The sequence below is a fragment of the Pseudonaja textilis genome, unplaced genomic scaffold (assembly GCF_049901715.1).
Source record: "Pseudonaja textilis isolate UNSWEBS1 unplaced genomic scaffold, rPseTex1.2 PTEXSCF20, whole genome shotgun sequence".
NCBI lineage: Eukaryota > Metazoa > Chordata > Lepidosauria > Squamata > Elapidae > Pseudonaja > Pseudonaja textilis.
The window spans coordinates 2,853,236-2,867,692 of record NW_028262864.1 but is presented as its reverse complement, the minus strand read 5'-3'; the positions used below and the strand labels follow the sequence as shown (position 1 = coordinate 2,867,692).

The following is a 14,457-nucleotide window of genomic DNA, read 5'->3' as shown; positions in this document are numbered from 1 at the left end:
AGCCTGCACTCACAAACAAAAAAAAATCTCCACACCACAAGCCAGGCAAACACCTGGGCACAAACAGACCCCCCCCCCGATACCTCCAGCTCAAACACACCCCAACCAGGCACCCAGATAAAACCTATCTTCCTAATAAATGATAGCCATCCGTTTACTCGGAGCCAAGCCACACTAAAAGCGTCCAATACAGGAAACACAATGTTCATGGAGGGAATCAAATTGGCGGTTCCACAGGGGAAAAACCTAACAAGGGCCTTTGAGGTAACTCAAGGGAAAGACGAATCCCCTGGAGACTATTGTAATAGACTCCGGGAGAGCCTGGTTAAATACTCAGGTGTGGACCCAGCAGCAGCGGCATTTGAGGCCATGCTCAAGATGCAATTTGTGACCGGAGCTTGGCCGGATATCCAAAAGAAGATACAAAAGATGGATAACTGGGGGGCCGTGGGAATGGTTGATCTCCTGAAAGCAGCCCAACAAGTTTTTGTGAACCGTGACACAGTAAAAACCAAACAGAAGTCACAAATGATGGTTGCAGCTGTACAGGATGCAGCAAAGAATGAAGTAAAGAAGAGTGGGAATTTTGGGAAGGGTCCAATTGGAGAAAGAAGAGAGAATTTTGGGGGATACAATCAGGGAGATTTTCGAGGTCGAGGAAGAGGCTTTAGAGGAAAAGGCATGGGAATGAGACAGCCCGGAATGGATAGGAGCTGCTTCAGGTGTGGGAAGGAAGGCCACTTTGCGCGTGAGTGTCCGACCAACCGGGAAGAGCGGAGTTATGCATTGTATGACGATTAGGGCTGTTCCGGCTCCCCAAGAGGGACCCGTGGGGAGCCATTGGTAAACATTTTAGTGAGTCCTAACCATCAGGAGCGGCTGTTCCTGATAGACACTGGCGCAAGCCGGACTTCTGTGTGTGACCCGGTAGAGGGTGCACATAGATCAAGGAAAGTGATAAAAGTAGTTGGGGTGAGTGGAAAGTCACAGGATGTGAGTGTGTTTGAACAAATTAGACTGGAATTGAATGATGTGGTTACTGAAACTGAGATATTGTATATTCTGGATTCAGGGGTGAACTTGCTAGGGAGAGACTTGCTGGATGTTTTTGGAATAGAGTTGTGGGATAGAAGGAATGAAGTTCGCATGTGTATGTTAACAACCAAAGATGAGGAGAAGATATCATCAGATGTGTGGGCAGGAAGTGAAGGAGTTAGTAGGATGGCAATACAGCCCATTCAAATCAAGATACAACCAGGGATAACTAAACTGTGGACTCCACAATATTCCCTGAGTAAGAGAGGTAGGGAAGGGTTGAAACCGGTGATTGATAGATTATTAAAACAGGGATTGTTGGAGCCTACTATGTCACCATTTAATTCACCAATTTTGGCAGTAATGAAAAAGGATGGAAAACATAGATTAGTTAATGATTTGAGGAGGATAAACGAGATAGTGGTTCCCAGATTCCCAGTGGTTCCTGATCCCTATACCATCTTGGGACGAATCCCTCCCAAAGACAAATGGTTTACTGTGATAGATCTGAAGGATGCCTTCTGGGCATGCCCCCTGGAGGAGGGAAGTAGAGACCTGTTTGCATTTGAATGGGAAGATCCTGAGAGTGGGAGAAAACAGCAGTTAAGGTGGACGGTACTCCCCCAGGGGTATACAGAGAGCCCTTTGTTGTTTGGACAGGCTTTGGAAGAAAAGTTAGTGTCATTTGAAAAAGGGAAAGGGATCATGTTGATTCAGTATGTGGATGACTTGTTGTTAACTGGGGAAAAAGAGAAAGAAGTGAGAGTGGCTTCTGTGAGTTTGTTGAATTGGCTGCAAGAGAAGGGACTGAAGGTTTCAAAGGAGAAGCTTCAGTTTGTTGAGAGAAAGGTAAAGCATTTGGGGCATTACATTCAGCAAGGGGTAAGGTCCTTGAATCCTGAAAGGGTGAAGGGGATCATGAGCTTGGCTCCTCCCAGAAATAAGACAGAAGTCAGGAAAGCTTTAGGGCTGCTGGGATATTGCAGAATCTGGGTGGACCAATACACTGTGTTAGCCCAATTCCTGCACAAGAAGCTGGTAGGAAAAGGAGAGAGTACAGAATGGTTAGAGGGAGATGATGAGAGATGGGAGGGTTTAAAGAAGGCACTGTCATCCGCACCGGTTTTGGCTTTGCCCAATTTGAAGCTCCCATTTCATCTGTATGTGTCAGCAGCTCAGGGAACGGCACTAGGAATGTTGCACAGAAGGGGGGAGGGCAATACCAGCCCATCGCCTTTCTGAGCAAAACTCTGGAGCCGGTGGTGAGGGGATGGCCAATCTGTGTGCAGGCTGTGGCTGCTACAGCTATGTTGGTGGTAGAGAGCAAGAAGTTAACCTTTGGGGGGGGGCTTGTGGTGCATTCTCCTCACCAGGTCACCTCTGTGCTAAGTCAGTTGGCAACAACCTGGATGACGGAAGGGCGAATTCTCAAATACGAAACCATTCTGAGAACAAGTCCTGATGTGGTGATAGGGACTGACAGGAACCTGAATCCAGCCGAATTTTTAGAAGGGAGAAGGCAGGAGTGGGAAGCTGAGGACCATGATTGTTTGTTGCAAGTAGATTTGATGACAAAGGTGAGGGAGGATCTGGAAGAGACTCCTTTGAAAGATGGGGAAAGGTGGTTTGTGGATGGATCGAGCAGGGTTGAGGAAGGAAAGAGGAAGTCAGGATTTGCAGTCGTGACAGGAGAAGGGGAGGTCATAGAAAAGGGCTCCCTTCCTTCCTCATGGTCTGCACAAAAGTGTGAGTTGTTTGCTCTGAAGAGGGCCTTGGAGTTGGCTGAAGGGATTGATGTGACAATCTGGACTGATTCCAAATATGCCTGGGGTGTGGTCCATACCTTTGGTAAAATCTGGCAGGAGAGGGGTTTTATCAAGGCTGATGGGAAACAAGTTGAACAATTACAGCTTGTGGAACAGGCCTTGGAAGCCCTGCAACTGCCAAATCAAGTGGCAATAGTGCATGTGAATGCTCATCAGAAAGGGAACACCCCAGAGGTAGTTGGGAACAGGTGGGCAGACAAGTGGGCGAAGGAAGCTGCAGGGGAGGTGGAGCTGGTAATGGCATCAATTCCCCTGCTAGAAATGGAAGAGGATGAGGATTGGAAACCGGAGGGAAAAGAGAAAGATGAGTTGGAAAAAGAAGGGTGTACACTGACGGAGAACGGGTGGAGAACCTTAGAGGGGGTGAGAGTGGTTCCTGTGAATGTAATGAGAGGAATTCTGGAGAAGGTACATGAGGGAGGACATTGGGGAACAGAGGCACTGGTGACAGCTGTGAAGCCACATTTTTGGAGTCCTAAAATGTGGACACTAGCCCAGAGCATCTGCTGGAAATGCTTGATATGTTTGAAAGTAAACAAGAAAGCAGCAAGGAAGAAAGAAATGGGAGGGCGACCCCTAGTGAGCTGGCCTTTCCAGAGAGCACAGATTGATTTCACCGAATTACCAGAAAAGGGGGGTTGGAAATACTTGCTTGTGATTAAAGATCAACTGACAGGGTGGGTGGAGGCCTATCCGACCAGGAGAGCCACTGCCCCCACAGTAACCAAGATCCTGTTAGAACAAATCATTCCTCGTTATGGGATGATGGAAGCTATTGATTCTGACAGGGGGACACATTTTACACAAAAAGTGTTGCAATCTGTGATGGGAGCTGTTGGGGTGAAATGGGATTTGCACACCCCTTGGCACCCAGAATCCAGTGGGAAAGTGGAAAGAACAAACGGGGAATTGAAGAAACATTTGACCAAATTACAATTGGAAAATGGGTTACCATGGACAAAGAACTTATCTTTGGCACTGCTCAGAATCAGAACATGTCCAAGGAAAGACACTGGGGTCTCTCCATTCGAGATGCTAACGGGGCGACCCTACTTGGCAAAAATAGGGAATCCAACTCCTGAATTTAAAGATTTGTTCTTGAGAAAATATTTGCAGGCACTGTCCAGGTCTTTGCTTTCTCTCCATAAACAGGGACTATTGGCGCAACGACCACCTCTTGCTGGGAGCCAACATCCCTTTGAGACTGGAGATTGGGTTCTGATAAAGACTTGGAAAAGTGAGAAGCTGCAACCTAGCTGGGAAGGCCCGTACCAGGTGCTGCTGATAACTGAATCTGCAGTTCGCACTCGGGAAGGAGGCTGGACGCATTACAGCAGAGTCAAAAGGGCACCGGAACCTGAAAGACCTTGGAGGGCAGTTCCAGTGGACGGTCAGCCGCTGAAGCTCACCTTGAAAAGATGAAGAAGTCTGAACCCTGGACTGAGCTAATTGTCTTTATTCTAGGACTAGGACTAGGACTAGGACTGGGAACTTCCTGGGGAAGCGAGAATTCACATCAACCCCAGAATGTTACCTGGGTTGTACTTGATTCCCATTCAGATATAGTCAATTGGACTAGCGAAAAGAGGCCTCCCAATACTTGGTTTCCAGAACTGCAATTTGACCTGGGAAGGGTCCTCTTGTCCACCAACGATGACGAGTTCATAAAGAAACACCATTTTTACGTCTGCCCTGGACATAAAACTGAAAGAAGCTACAAAAAGACTTGTGGAGGGGCTGATCAGTTTTATTGTGCAGCCTGGAGTTGTGTGTCTACGGGACACATCTGGTGGGACCCTCTGTTCAAAGGTGATCTGATTCAGGTGACTAGAGTGACTCAGAGCCTTCCATGTAAAAGGAAAAGAAAGGACGGTAGGATCGAGGGAGAATGTAATCCAGTAAGAGTCATTTTCACTGAGGTTGGAAAAAATATGATAGATGGAGACAAGGGGTTACTTGGGGAGTGCGACTATACGATAAAGTAAGACTAGGGTATCAGGATGAGGGAAATTTATTTACCATAAAAATGATACAATCAACCTTGGAAACCCCTGCAGCAATAGGACCAAATCCTGTGTTAAGGGAAAACTCCCCCAGAGAGATAGAGGGAACAACACGACCCACTGATAGAACCTCAGCCATCCCAGAGGAACCCAGGAGATTCGCAAACCCGCTCTGGGTTTTAATGAACGCCAGTTTTGGAATAATAAATGCTTCCAATCCCAATTTGACTAACTCCTGCTGGTTTTGTTATAACGTACAGCCCCCTTATTATGAAGGAGTGGGGATGGTAGCGGAATACAATGTCTCAGAGTCGGATCAGGGTTGCAGGTGGAAGAAAGGTAGTCAAACACTCCAATCCATAACGGGCCAAGGTGTGTGTATAGGAAAAGTCCCCAAGAAGTATCAACAATACTGTAATAGTACTAACTCGACCATCCAGGAAAAACAATACTATATTCCTCCGATGGGGGGATGGTGGGCGTGCAATACGGGACTTACTGCCTGTGCATATGGAAAAATAATAAACCAAGCGGGGTTTTGTATTTTGGTCCAAATATTACCCAGAATTTACTTTCATTCCGAGAGTGAGATGTATCAACTGTATGAACAAGGGGGACGTTTAAGAGTTAAGAGGGAACCAATCTCCACTCTTACCATAGCTTTGCTGGTTGGGTTGGGAGCAACAGGGGCTGGGACTGGAATAGCCTCTATAACAACTCAATACAGCCAATATAACTATTTAAGACAAGCTATCGATGAAGACTTAGAACGAATAGAAACATCCATCTCACATTTACAAAAATCCCTAACCTCTTTATCAGAAGTAGTTCTACAGAATAGAAGGGGACTGGATCTGTTGTTCCTTCAAGAAGGAGGGTTATGTGTGGCGTTAAGAGAAGAATGTTGTTTTTATGCAGATCATTCTGGGATAGTACAGGACTCCATGAAAAAACTGAGGGAAGGACTGAACCAAAGAAAAAGAGAAAGGGATGACCATCAAGGGTGGTTTGAATCTCTCTTCAATACATCCCCTTGGATGACCACCCTAATCTCCACTTTAATAGGACCTTTAATTTTGTTATTATTAATCCTCACCTTTGGTCCATGTATCTTAAACAAATTAGTTAGTTTTATGAAAGATAGAATTGACACAGTACAAATGATGGTGTTAAGACAACAATATGACCCATTGGGGCACCTGGAGGAACCTCCCGAAGAACAACTATGGGAAACAGCAGACTTGTTATTAACTGAGTTTGAGTCAAGGATGGAACAAGAAAAGGGGGGATTGTGAGAAGTGTTAAATTAAAGCATCCATTTTTTATGACTCAAACCTCATGTTGAAAGGAATGTCTTTGAAGGAAGGGAAGTGCCAGGCACCAATTAAAATGTTGACTGATCTTGGAATGTCTTTGAAGTGCCAGGTACTGGTTGTGTATGATATGTTGATGTATGCTCTCGTGTTAGGAAGTGCTTGCTGCACCATATAAGGTAATGAATTGTAACCTGTGTTCTGAAAGGTAGATTGTAAACCAAGCCATTTGCATAATGGGGGGGTAGTTTAGGGTATAAAAATAGAGTAAATGCTATGCTTTGCGTTCCTCCCAGCTGCCAAGGGGGAACCCACACCTGCAGATGTGTATTCAATAAAGCCTTTTTTCCTTGGATCAACTTTGAATCCTGGTGGTCTTTTGAGCCACACCTCACATAAGGAAAGTTCAGTAAAAAGGATAAGCAAATATTATTAGTATTTGATCATTGTTAATGTGTAGATAACTTTGAGAGCATACCCCCCCCCCAAAAAATACTGCAGATAAAAACCAGTTTTTTACTTAATCCCCAGACAAAGCCACTGCAATCAAAACCCTGGATTGTTCCCCAGAACCTCACACCAGAAATCTCAGCCGTTCTGCCTTTAAGAAACCCCCAGGCAAACAAGCAAAACAACAAAAAGCAACACTAAAGTACAGCCATTATTAAGGTAACTCACCTGGAGGTCCCCTTTTCCTGATTCCTGGCAAAATTAACTACCATGACAGGAAAGACAAAAGACCCAGGCAAGAACAAACGCAGGGCAATCATGGACACTCGAAACCCATCAAGCAGGCTCAGCTCCAGAAATCTCAACATGTTAAAACCAGCTTTAATAATGGTGGAAGTGTTATACCTCAAAACAAGTTACTAATTTTCTCAGAAAGTAAAGTTGCTGACAAGCAGCTGGACTTCACGTAAAATGTCCCCTGGCCTGCATGCTGCAAGCATCAACATCAAAAAATGCTAGGACATGTTGTTATGTGCCTATAAATTAAAGCTATATTTTTAGATTTTTCCAGCTGCATCTGCTTTGTGAGTGTGTGTGTGTGTAGTTTTCAGTTGTGTAGTTTTGTGGGTCTGCTGCCAATCCAGTCATGTTACAGTATGACTTTTCTGGATTGGCAGCAGACCCACAAAACTACACAACTGAAAACACACTCCCTACACAACTGAAAACTACACACACACACACAAAGCAGATACAGCTGGAAAAATCTAAAAATATAGCTTTAATTTATAGGCACATAACATTTCACACAATTTAAAAGAACACGCAATGACAACCTCACAAAGAGTTGCTTTTTAAAAATAGAAAATCAGCTAAAATTTCCCAAATTTTGTATGACTATTTTTTTAGGAAAAAAATTAACACACTTACTGTTTTTTTAAATCAGGGGACTGCAAACTTGACAGCTTTAAGACTTGTGGATTTCAACTCCCAGAATTCCTCCTCCAAGTTTGAAGACTGTTAGATCGGTGGATCGGGTCACATGAAGAGGCGAGACACGGTAGTGAACATTCAGCTCTTTATTATAGCTTGAGAAAAAGGACAGCAAAGGCTTGCGAGCCGCTTGCAGCTTTATACAGCCGGCCGGCGGCTCGGCGGCCAATGGCAGCGCTTTGAATCTCCCGCGATCGGCTCGGCCAATCGCGGTAGATTCTTAGCGCTCCAATCACAGGAGTTCAGTAAGCCAATCAGGTTGCGGTCCGGGTGGACCAATCGGAATGCGAGTCTACAAGAATGCTAATACAGAACACCCCTCCCCTCATGGTTTCGTCCGACGCAGCGTCATGACGTAGTCACGCAGGTAGGTGGGGCTCCGTACCTGCCTAGTTGACCTGCGCGGCTCAGTCTGTGTGTGATCGTCAGCTGGTTCGGACGGGCTCTGTGTCGCTCTCAACCCTGTCGATGGAACCGCCTGGAAGGGTGAGCCGGGCCTGTTGCTGCAGCTCCCGCCCGGACTACCTGGGTCGGTCGAGTTGCGGTTCCTGCTGCTCCCGCCTGGTCTTTCCGGGCTGGTTGAGCTGGCTTGGCTGTACCTTCCAGGTGAAGCTCCCGTCTGCAACAGCTCGAGGTCTGCTGGTGAGTATGGTTGGTTTATTTGGATGTTGCTATCTTTTGGTGGGGGGTGTTCGGCTTGCGTTGGGGGGTGTGCCGCTGGCGTTTCCAGCCTTTTGTCATTCCCCTGCTTGGCTGTTGAGGTTCCCCCCTCCCTCTCTGCTTTCTGTGGTTGTCGTTGTTGAGGCATCGGGGGTGTTGACGGCTAGCCTGGACCGTAGCTGGTCGATGTGCCGCTTCCAGCTTCTTCCATCCGTTGTTTGGAGTCTGTATGATTGGGGGCCGGTTACCTGTGTTATTTGCGCAGGTACCCAGAGTGGGTCTCCCGTGAAGTTCTTTGCGTAGACTGTCTCCCCGGTGTTGAATGCCCAGTGCCGGCTGGAGGAATCCGGGGGTTTCTCCGGGTTGTAGGTGGGGTGTAGCCGGTCCAGCGGTGACCTCAGTTTTCTGCCCATCAGTAACTCTGCTGGGCTTTTGTTTGTGGTCGTGCTGGGCGTGATGTGCTGTATGAAAAGCATTCTGTTTATCTTTTCTTGAATGTCGCTGGTTTCAATTTTCTGGATGGTTTTCTTTGTGTATTGGACCATCTGTTCCGCCCATCCATTCGCCGCCGGGTGAGCCGTCGAGGTTAGGGCGTGTCTGATGCCCCGTTCGGCCAGGTATCTTTCAAATGTCAGTGCCGTGAACTGCGGGCCATTGTCCGACACTAAGACATCTGGTAGCCCATGTGTCGCAAAGAGTCTGTTAAGCTTATCGATGACCGCTTCTGTTGTTGTTGCCCTCATGGTGCTTACCTCCAGCCAGTTGGAGTAGGCGTCCATGGTGATGAGGAATGTATGCCCCTTGGTCGGCCCGGCGAAGTCTATGTGTATTCGCGACCACGGTCCTCTGGGGGTTTCCCATTCCAGGACTGGAGCGGCGGGGGGGTGGATCTCGTCTCTTGGCACCTGTTGCACCCGGCGACCCATGTCTCGATTTGCTTGTCCATCCCTGGCCACCAAGCGTAACTTCTGGCCAGGGCTTTCATCTTAACAACGCCCGGGTGCCCCTTGTGTAGCATTGCCAGCACTCTTTCCTGTAGTGTCTCTGGTATAACTACCCGGTCTCCCCAGAGTATGCACCCCCTTTGTGTGAACAGCTCAGTTTGGCGTTTTCGGAATGCTTTGAACTGTTCGCTGCCCTCATTTTCCAGCCACCCCCGCTCTACCCAACTCAATACCCGCGCCAGCCGTTTGTCTTTATTTGTTTCTTGGGCAATGTCTGGCGTGGTTAAGAGTGGGCTGGGTAGAGTCTCTATTTGCAGGGTCATTGTTGTGGGTGCTGGGTCGTCGTCTAAGTCTGGTAGTGGTGACCGGCTTAGTGCGTCTGCGTGCGGGATATTCTTGCCGGGCCGGTGTGACAGTTCATATGAGTAAGCGGCAAGGAACTCGGACCACCTTGTCATCCGGGGTGACAGGATGTTTGGGGTGGCTTTGTTCCCTGCGAGTATTCTGAGTAAGGGTTTGTGGTCCGTAATGATCGAAAAGGTCCTACCGTAAAGGTACTCGTGGAACCTTTTCATTCCGGCGACGATGGCGAGGGCTTCTTTGTCCAGCTGGCTGTAATTTCTTTCCGGTCTGGCCAGCGTTCGGGAGAAGAAGGCGATGGGTGCTTCCTTCCCGTTGGGTAGGGAGTGGCTGAGGACTGCTCCGATGCCGAAGGGCGATGCGTCGCATGTCACCGTTAGCGGCAGGGTCTCGCTATACTGGATTAGGACTGCGTCTGATGTTAGCAGGTTTTTTGTCTGTTGGAATGCAGTCTCCTCCCGCTTCCCCCAGGTCCAGGTGGCTGCTTTATCGAGTAGCCGGTGCAGGGGTTCCGCCACAGTCGCCTTCTGGGGTAGGAAAACATTGTAAAAGTTAAGCAGTCCCAAGAATGCCTGTAGTTCCGCCTTGTTTGTTGGTGTGGGGGCTTCTTTAATGGCTCTGAGTTTCTTTCCGGTTGGGTGTATTCCGTGCCGGTCTAGGAGGTACCCCAGGAATTCGACCCTCTCGGTGTAGAGTTGGCATTTGTTTCTTTTGACTTTAAGGCCGGCGTCTTTGAATTTGTTAAGCACCGCCCTTAAACGGGTTTCCAATTGTTCCTTGTTGTCGGCTGCGATCAGCACGTCATCAAAATAGGGGACCACTCCTTTTATTCCCTGGAGGAGTCTTTCCATGAGGCTTTGGAAGACTCCTGGGGCGACGCTGACTCCGAATTGGAGTCGGTTGCATCGGAAGGCCCCCTGGTGTGTGACAATCGTTTACGCTTCGGCTGTCTCGGCATCGACCGGCAGTTGCTGATAGGCTTGCGCCAGGTCGAGTTTTGCGAAGACCCGGCCTCCCCCCAGTGAGTGCAGAAGGTGCTGTACTACTGGGACGGGGTAGGCACTTTGCTGTAGCGCGTGATTGAGGGTGGCCTTATAGTCACCGCAGATTCTTATGGAGCCATCGGGTTTGATGGGGGTGACTATGGGCGTTTCCCAGCGGGCATGGTCGATTGGCTCTAAAACCCCTTGTGCGACGAGCTTGTCTAGTTGCTCGTCGATTTTCGGCTTGAGCGCGAATGGCACTCGCCGTGGTTTGTGGTGGATTGGGGCGACGTTAGGGTTAAGGTTGAAGGAGATAGGGGCCCCTCAGTACTTGCCTAGAGAGTCGTCGAAGACCTCCTGGAAGTCCTTCACGAGCGTCGCTTCCCAGTCAGCCTCGTCTGTGTGGTGGATGCCCGTCACCTCTATTCCCAGCGGGGAGAACCATTGCAGGCCGAGCAAGCTGGGGCGGTCTTTGTCCACGACTGTGAGTGGGAATACCTCGGTGTGGTTTTTGAAGGTGACTTTGAAATGTCCGATGCTGGCCACAGGGATGCGGTTTCCCTGGTAGTCCTTCAGGATTAGTTTCTGGTCGTCTAGCTCGTTGCGGCGGATGGTTGGTACTAGGCGCTTGATTGTGCACCAAGATACCATGGAGAGGTAGGACCCGGAGTCCACTTCCATCTCGCAGGGCTGGTCCTCGATGCTCACCTCCACATGTACCTTTCGGGCGTCCATGGTCTATGAGTGGCCGATGACGACCATCTGGTGGGTTTCTTCGCGCCGCTGTGCTTCGCTGAGTCATCTGCTGTGGCCGTCGTGGCTCCACCGGCTCTCGGTTTGGCAGTCTCGGTGCCTGGGGGCTGTCTCATCATCGGGGGCTGTTGCCTTGTCGTTGCGGGCTGTAGTTTTTCTTGTTCCGGCACACCTTGGCGATGTGCCCCCGCTTCTCGCAATGCCGGCAGATGGCGTCAAGGAAATGGCATTCGGAACGGGGGTGATCGCTGCCGCAGCCGGCGCAATGGAATCCCGACTTACGTCCCCTTCGGTCCCGCTGGTCGCGCTCAGTCTGTAGCCGATGGATCTCCTCTTCCTCATCCTCGGTGTCGGATTGGGGGTCGATGTCGCCATGATGTGTGGTTGTTTCTTGGCGGCTGGCTTCTCCGGGCTTCGCTGGTGTCGGGGTCGCTTCGTTGTTTGGCGGCCGCTCGGTTGTGTTCACTTGCCACATCCGAGCTGCTGATTGGCGGGTGGCCTTGGCTGCGGTTTCCTCGGCGAGGGCATCGGCGAGGGAGATGTCGCCCTTGGCCATCAGCCGGCTCTGCAGCACAGGGTCTCTGAGTCCGAGGACGACTCGGTCACGTAGCGCCTCGTCCAGGTCGGCAAACCCGCATAGACCTCCTAGGTTCCTTAGCTGGGCCACGAAGTCGCCTATGGTTTCGCTCTCGCGCTGATCTCGCCAGTAGAAATCGTGCCTACGGATGAGTATGGGCACAGCAGGGGCATAATGGCGGCGCAAGATGGGCTCGAGGTCAGCCCAGTCCATTTCTTTTACGTCGGCGGGCTTGGCCAGTGCCTTGGCCATCTTGAATACTGCGGGACCACAGTGCGTTAGGAACACGGCCCGTTTCCTCTGCCCGTTGGCGTCTTTGAGATTGCTGCATTCCAGGAACATCTGGAAGCGATCGGTGTACGATTCCCAGTCCTCGGTGGCTGGGTCGAACGGAGCGGGTGGCGGGGTGCTGCTGGCCATCTTGTGGGTCGTTGCGTGCCGTTTGCCATGTGCTGGTTGGTTCCTTGCCTCACGATCCCATCCTCGTCACCAGTGTTAGATCGGTGGATCGGGTCACATGAAGAGGCGAGACACGGTAGTGAACATTCAGCTCTGTATTATAGCTTGAGAAAAAGGACAGCAAAGGCTTGCGAGCCGCTTGGGTTTATACAGCCGGCCGGCGGCTCGGTGGCCAATGGCAGCGCTTTGAATCTCCTGCAATCGGCTCGGCCAATCGCGGTGGATTCTTAGCGCTCCAATCACAGGAGTTCAGTAAGCCAATCAGGTTGCGGTCCAGGTGGACCAATCGGAATGCGAGTCTACAAGAATGCTAATACAGAACAAAGACCCTTGTTTTAAATCAGGGGACTTGAAACATGATAGCTTTAAGACTTGTGGACTTCAACTCCCAGAATTCCTCCTCCAGTCATGTTAGCTCAGGAATTCTGGGAGTTAAAGTCCACAAGTCTTAAAACTTGCCAAGTTTGAAGACTCCTGCCCTGATTTAAATAAGAGAAAAAAAGCCACTTACTTACCCAATTGAAGAAAGCAGGCAGGCAGCAACAATGAGCTGGATGCAGCACAAGCAAGTCAGAAGGCATCTGAAGGAGGTAAGTGCTGCTTGCTGGAGGCTGGGGGGTAGGGAGGTGGGTTAGTTTAACAAGGCTGGCTAGTCTGGAGCCTATGGGCCCTAGCCTGGCCAGCAAGGTCCTCTGAGGGCTTTTAGAAGTCCGGGGGGGTGCGCAATGGACAGCAGCAAGCCCACAAGAGATCCCGGCGACTTGGCTGGCTGTGCAAGACCCAGGCTTTATGCCACGGCCGCCGGAGGCTCCAGAAAGGCCTGGATGAAGGAGGGCAGTGGGAAAGTGCTGCAGAAGCCTTGGCAGCACAGTGCAAGCGATCACCACTGCTTGGCCGGCTGCGTGAGGCCCAGGCTTTATGCCACGGCTGCCGGAGGCTTCCGGAAGCCCAGGGTGAGGCCGGGCGGTGGGAAAGAGTGGCGGGGGCACAAGGGGGTATGGGAAGCCCAGGGCCAGGGCCAGGTGGCAGGCAGGGGTTAGTGCTTACCTGGTCCTGTAGGCAGGAGGCCAGAAGTCCGTGAGGCAGGCAAGCTGTGGCAGAGCAGACTAGCATGCGCAAGCGATAGGGCCATGTGGTGAAGCATTTTTATAGGGTGGGTTTGGGATGGGTGGGTTGAGTGTCATACGGGTGGGGCAAGTGAGCGGTGAGAGGACGGGCAGGACAAGCAAGTGAGCGGTGACCGTCGGGGTGACTACTGGTTCGGGGGTGTGCCCAGCCAGAAGTTGCTACCAGTTCTGCGACTCATGCCAAATTCTTGTTACCGGGTCGCGAGAACCGGTGCGAACCAGCTGAATAACACCTCTGATTCAGGCCCAGAACGTCCTCATCTTAACCGACAACATGACAACAAAAGCCCACATAAACCGAGGGAGGCAGAGAGACTGTATCTTTGGGCAGAAAAGAACGTAATCTACATCAAGGCGGAACACATCTCAGGTCTGTCAAACACCCAGGCAGACTGGTTGAGCAGGGCCACGGTCGACCATTCAGAGTGGCACCTGCACCCAGGATTGTTCCAGGAGATGGCTCAGAGGTTCGGTCAACCAGTCATAGACCTATTTGCCTTGCCCCTCAACACACAATTACTGGGATTCATCTCCAGATACCCATCTTAAGGAGCAGAGGATGTCAACGCTCTTCATTGCCGCTGGCCTCCAGGCCTTCTATATGCCTTCCCTCCACTTCCGCTGATCCCCAAGGTGGTCCAGAAACTTCTAGAAGAGAAGGCGGAACTATTGTTGGTGGTACCATACTGACCCAGACGTCCGTGGCTCGTGGATATCCGAGAACTCTCAACAGCAGAACCATGGAGAATCTCGCCGGACAGAGTCTCGCTCTCTCAGGGCCCAATTCGACATCCAGACCCACAGTGGCTGCACCTAGCCATATGGAGATTGAGTGGAGACATCTGAAAGGCGAGAAACTTTCTAACAAAGCTATCTCTACCATCCAAGCAGCCAGATGTCCTTCAATGAATCGTATATACAATGCCACATGGACTATTTTTTATTTTTTTATTTATTTTTAAACAAACATACAC

At 50.0% G+C, this 14,457-nt stretch overlaps 2 protein-coding genes and 1 long non-coding RNA gene across 3 annotated transcripts in view; all 3 read left to right on the top strand.

The window, feature by feature from the left end:
- LOC148123744 (uncharacterized) overlaps positions 1 to 14,457 on the top strand; it is a 283,335-nt gene that overhangs the window by 139,488 nt on the left and 129,390 nt on the right. The gene's annotated exons all lie outside the window — the stretch shown is intronic.
- LOC113450732 (ubiquitin-like protein NEDD8) overlaps positions 1 to 14,457 on the top strand; it is a 145,008-nt gene that overhangs the window by 67,305 nt on the left and 63,246 nt on the right. The gene's annotated exons all lie outside the window — the stretch shown is intronic.
- On the top strand, positions 1,430 to 6,150 carry LOC148123745 (uncharacterized). Its single transcript, XM_087918909.1, has 2 exons — positions 1,430 to 4,684; positions 5,783 to 6,150. Exon 1 carries the CDS (start codon positions 2,121 to 2,123, stop codon positions 4,281 to 4,283), a length of 2,163 nt encoding a protein of 720 aa, XP_087775035.1. The 5' UTR covers positions 1,430 to 2,120; the 3' UTR covers positions 4,284 to 4,684; positions 5,783 to 6,150.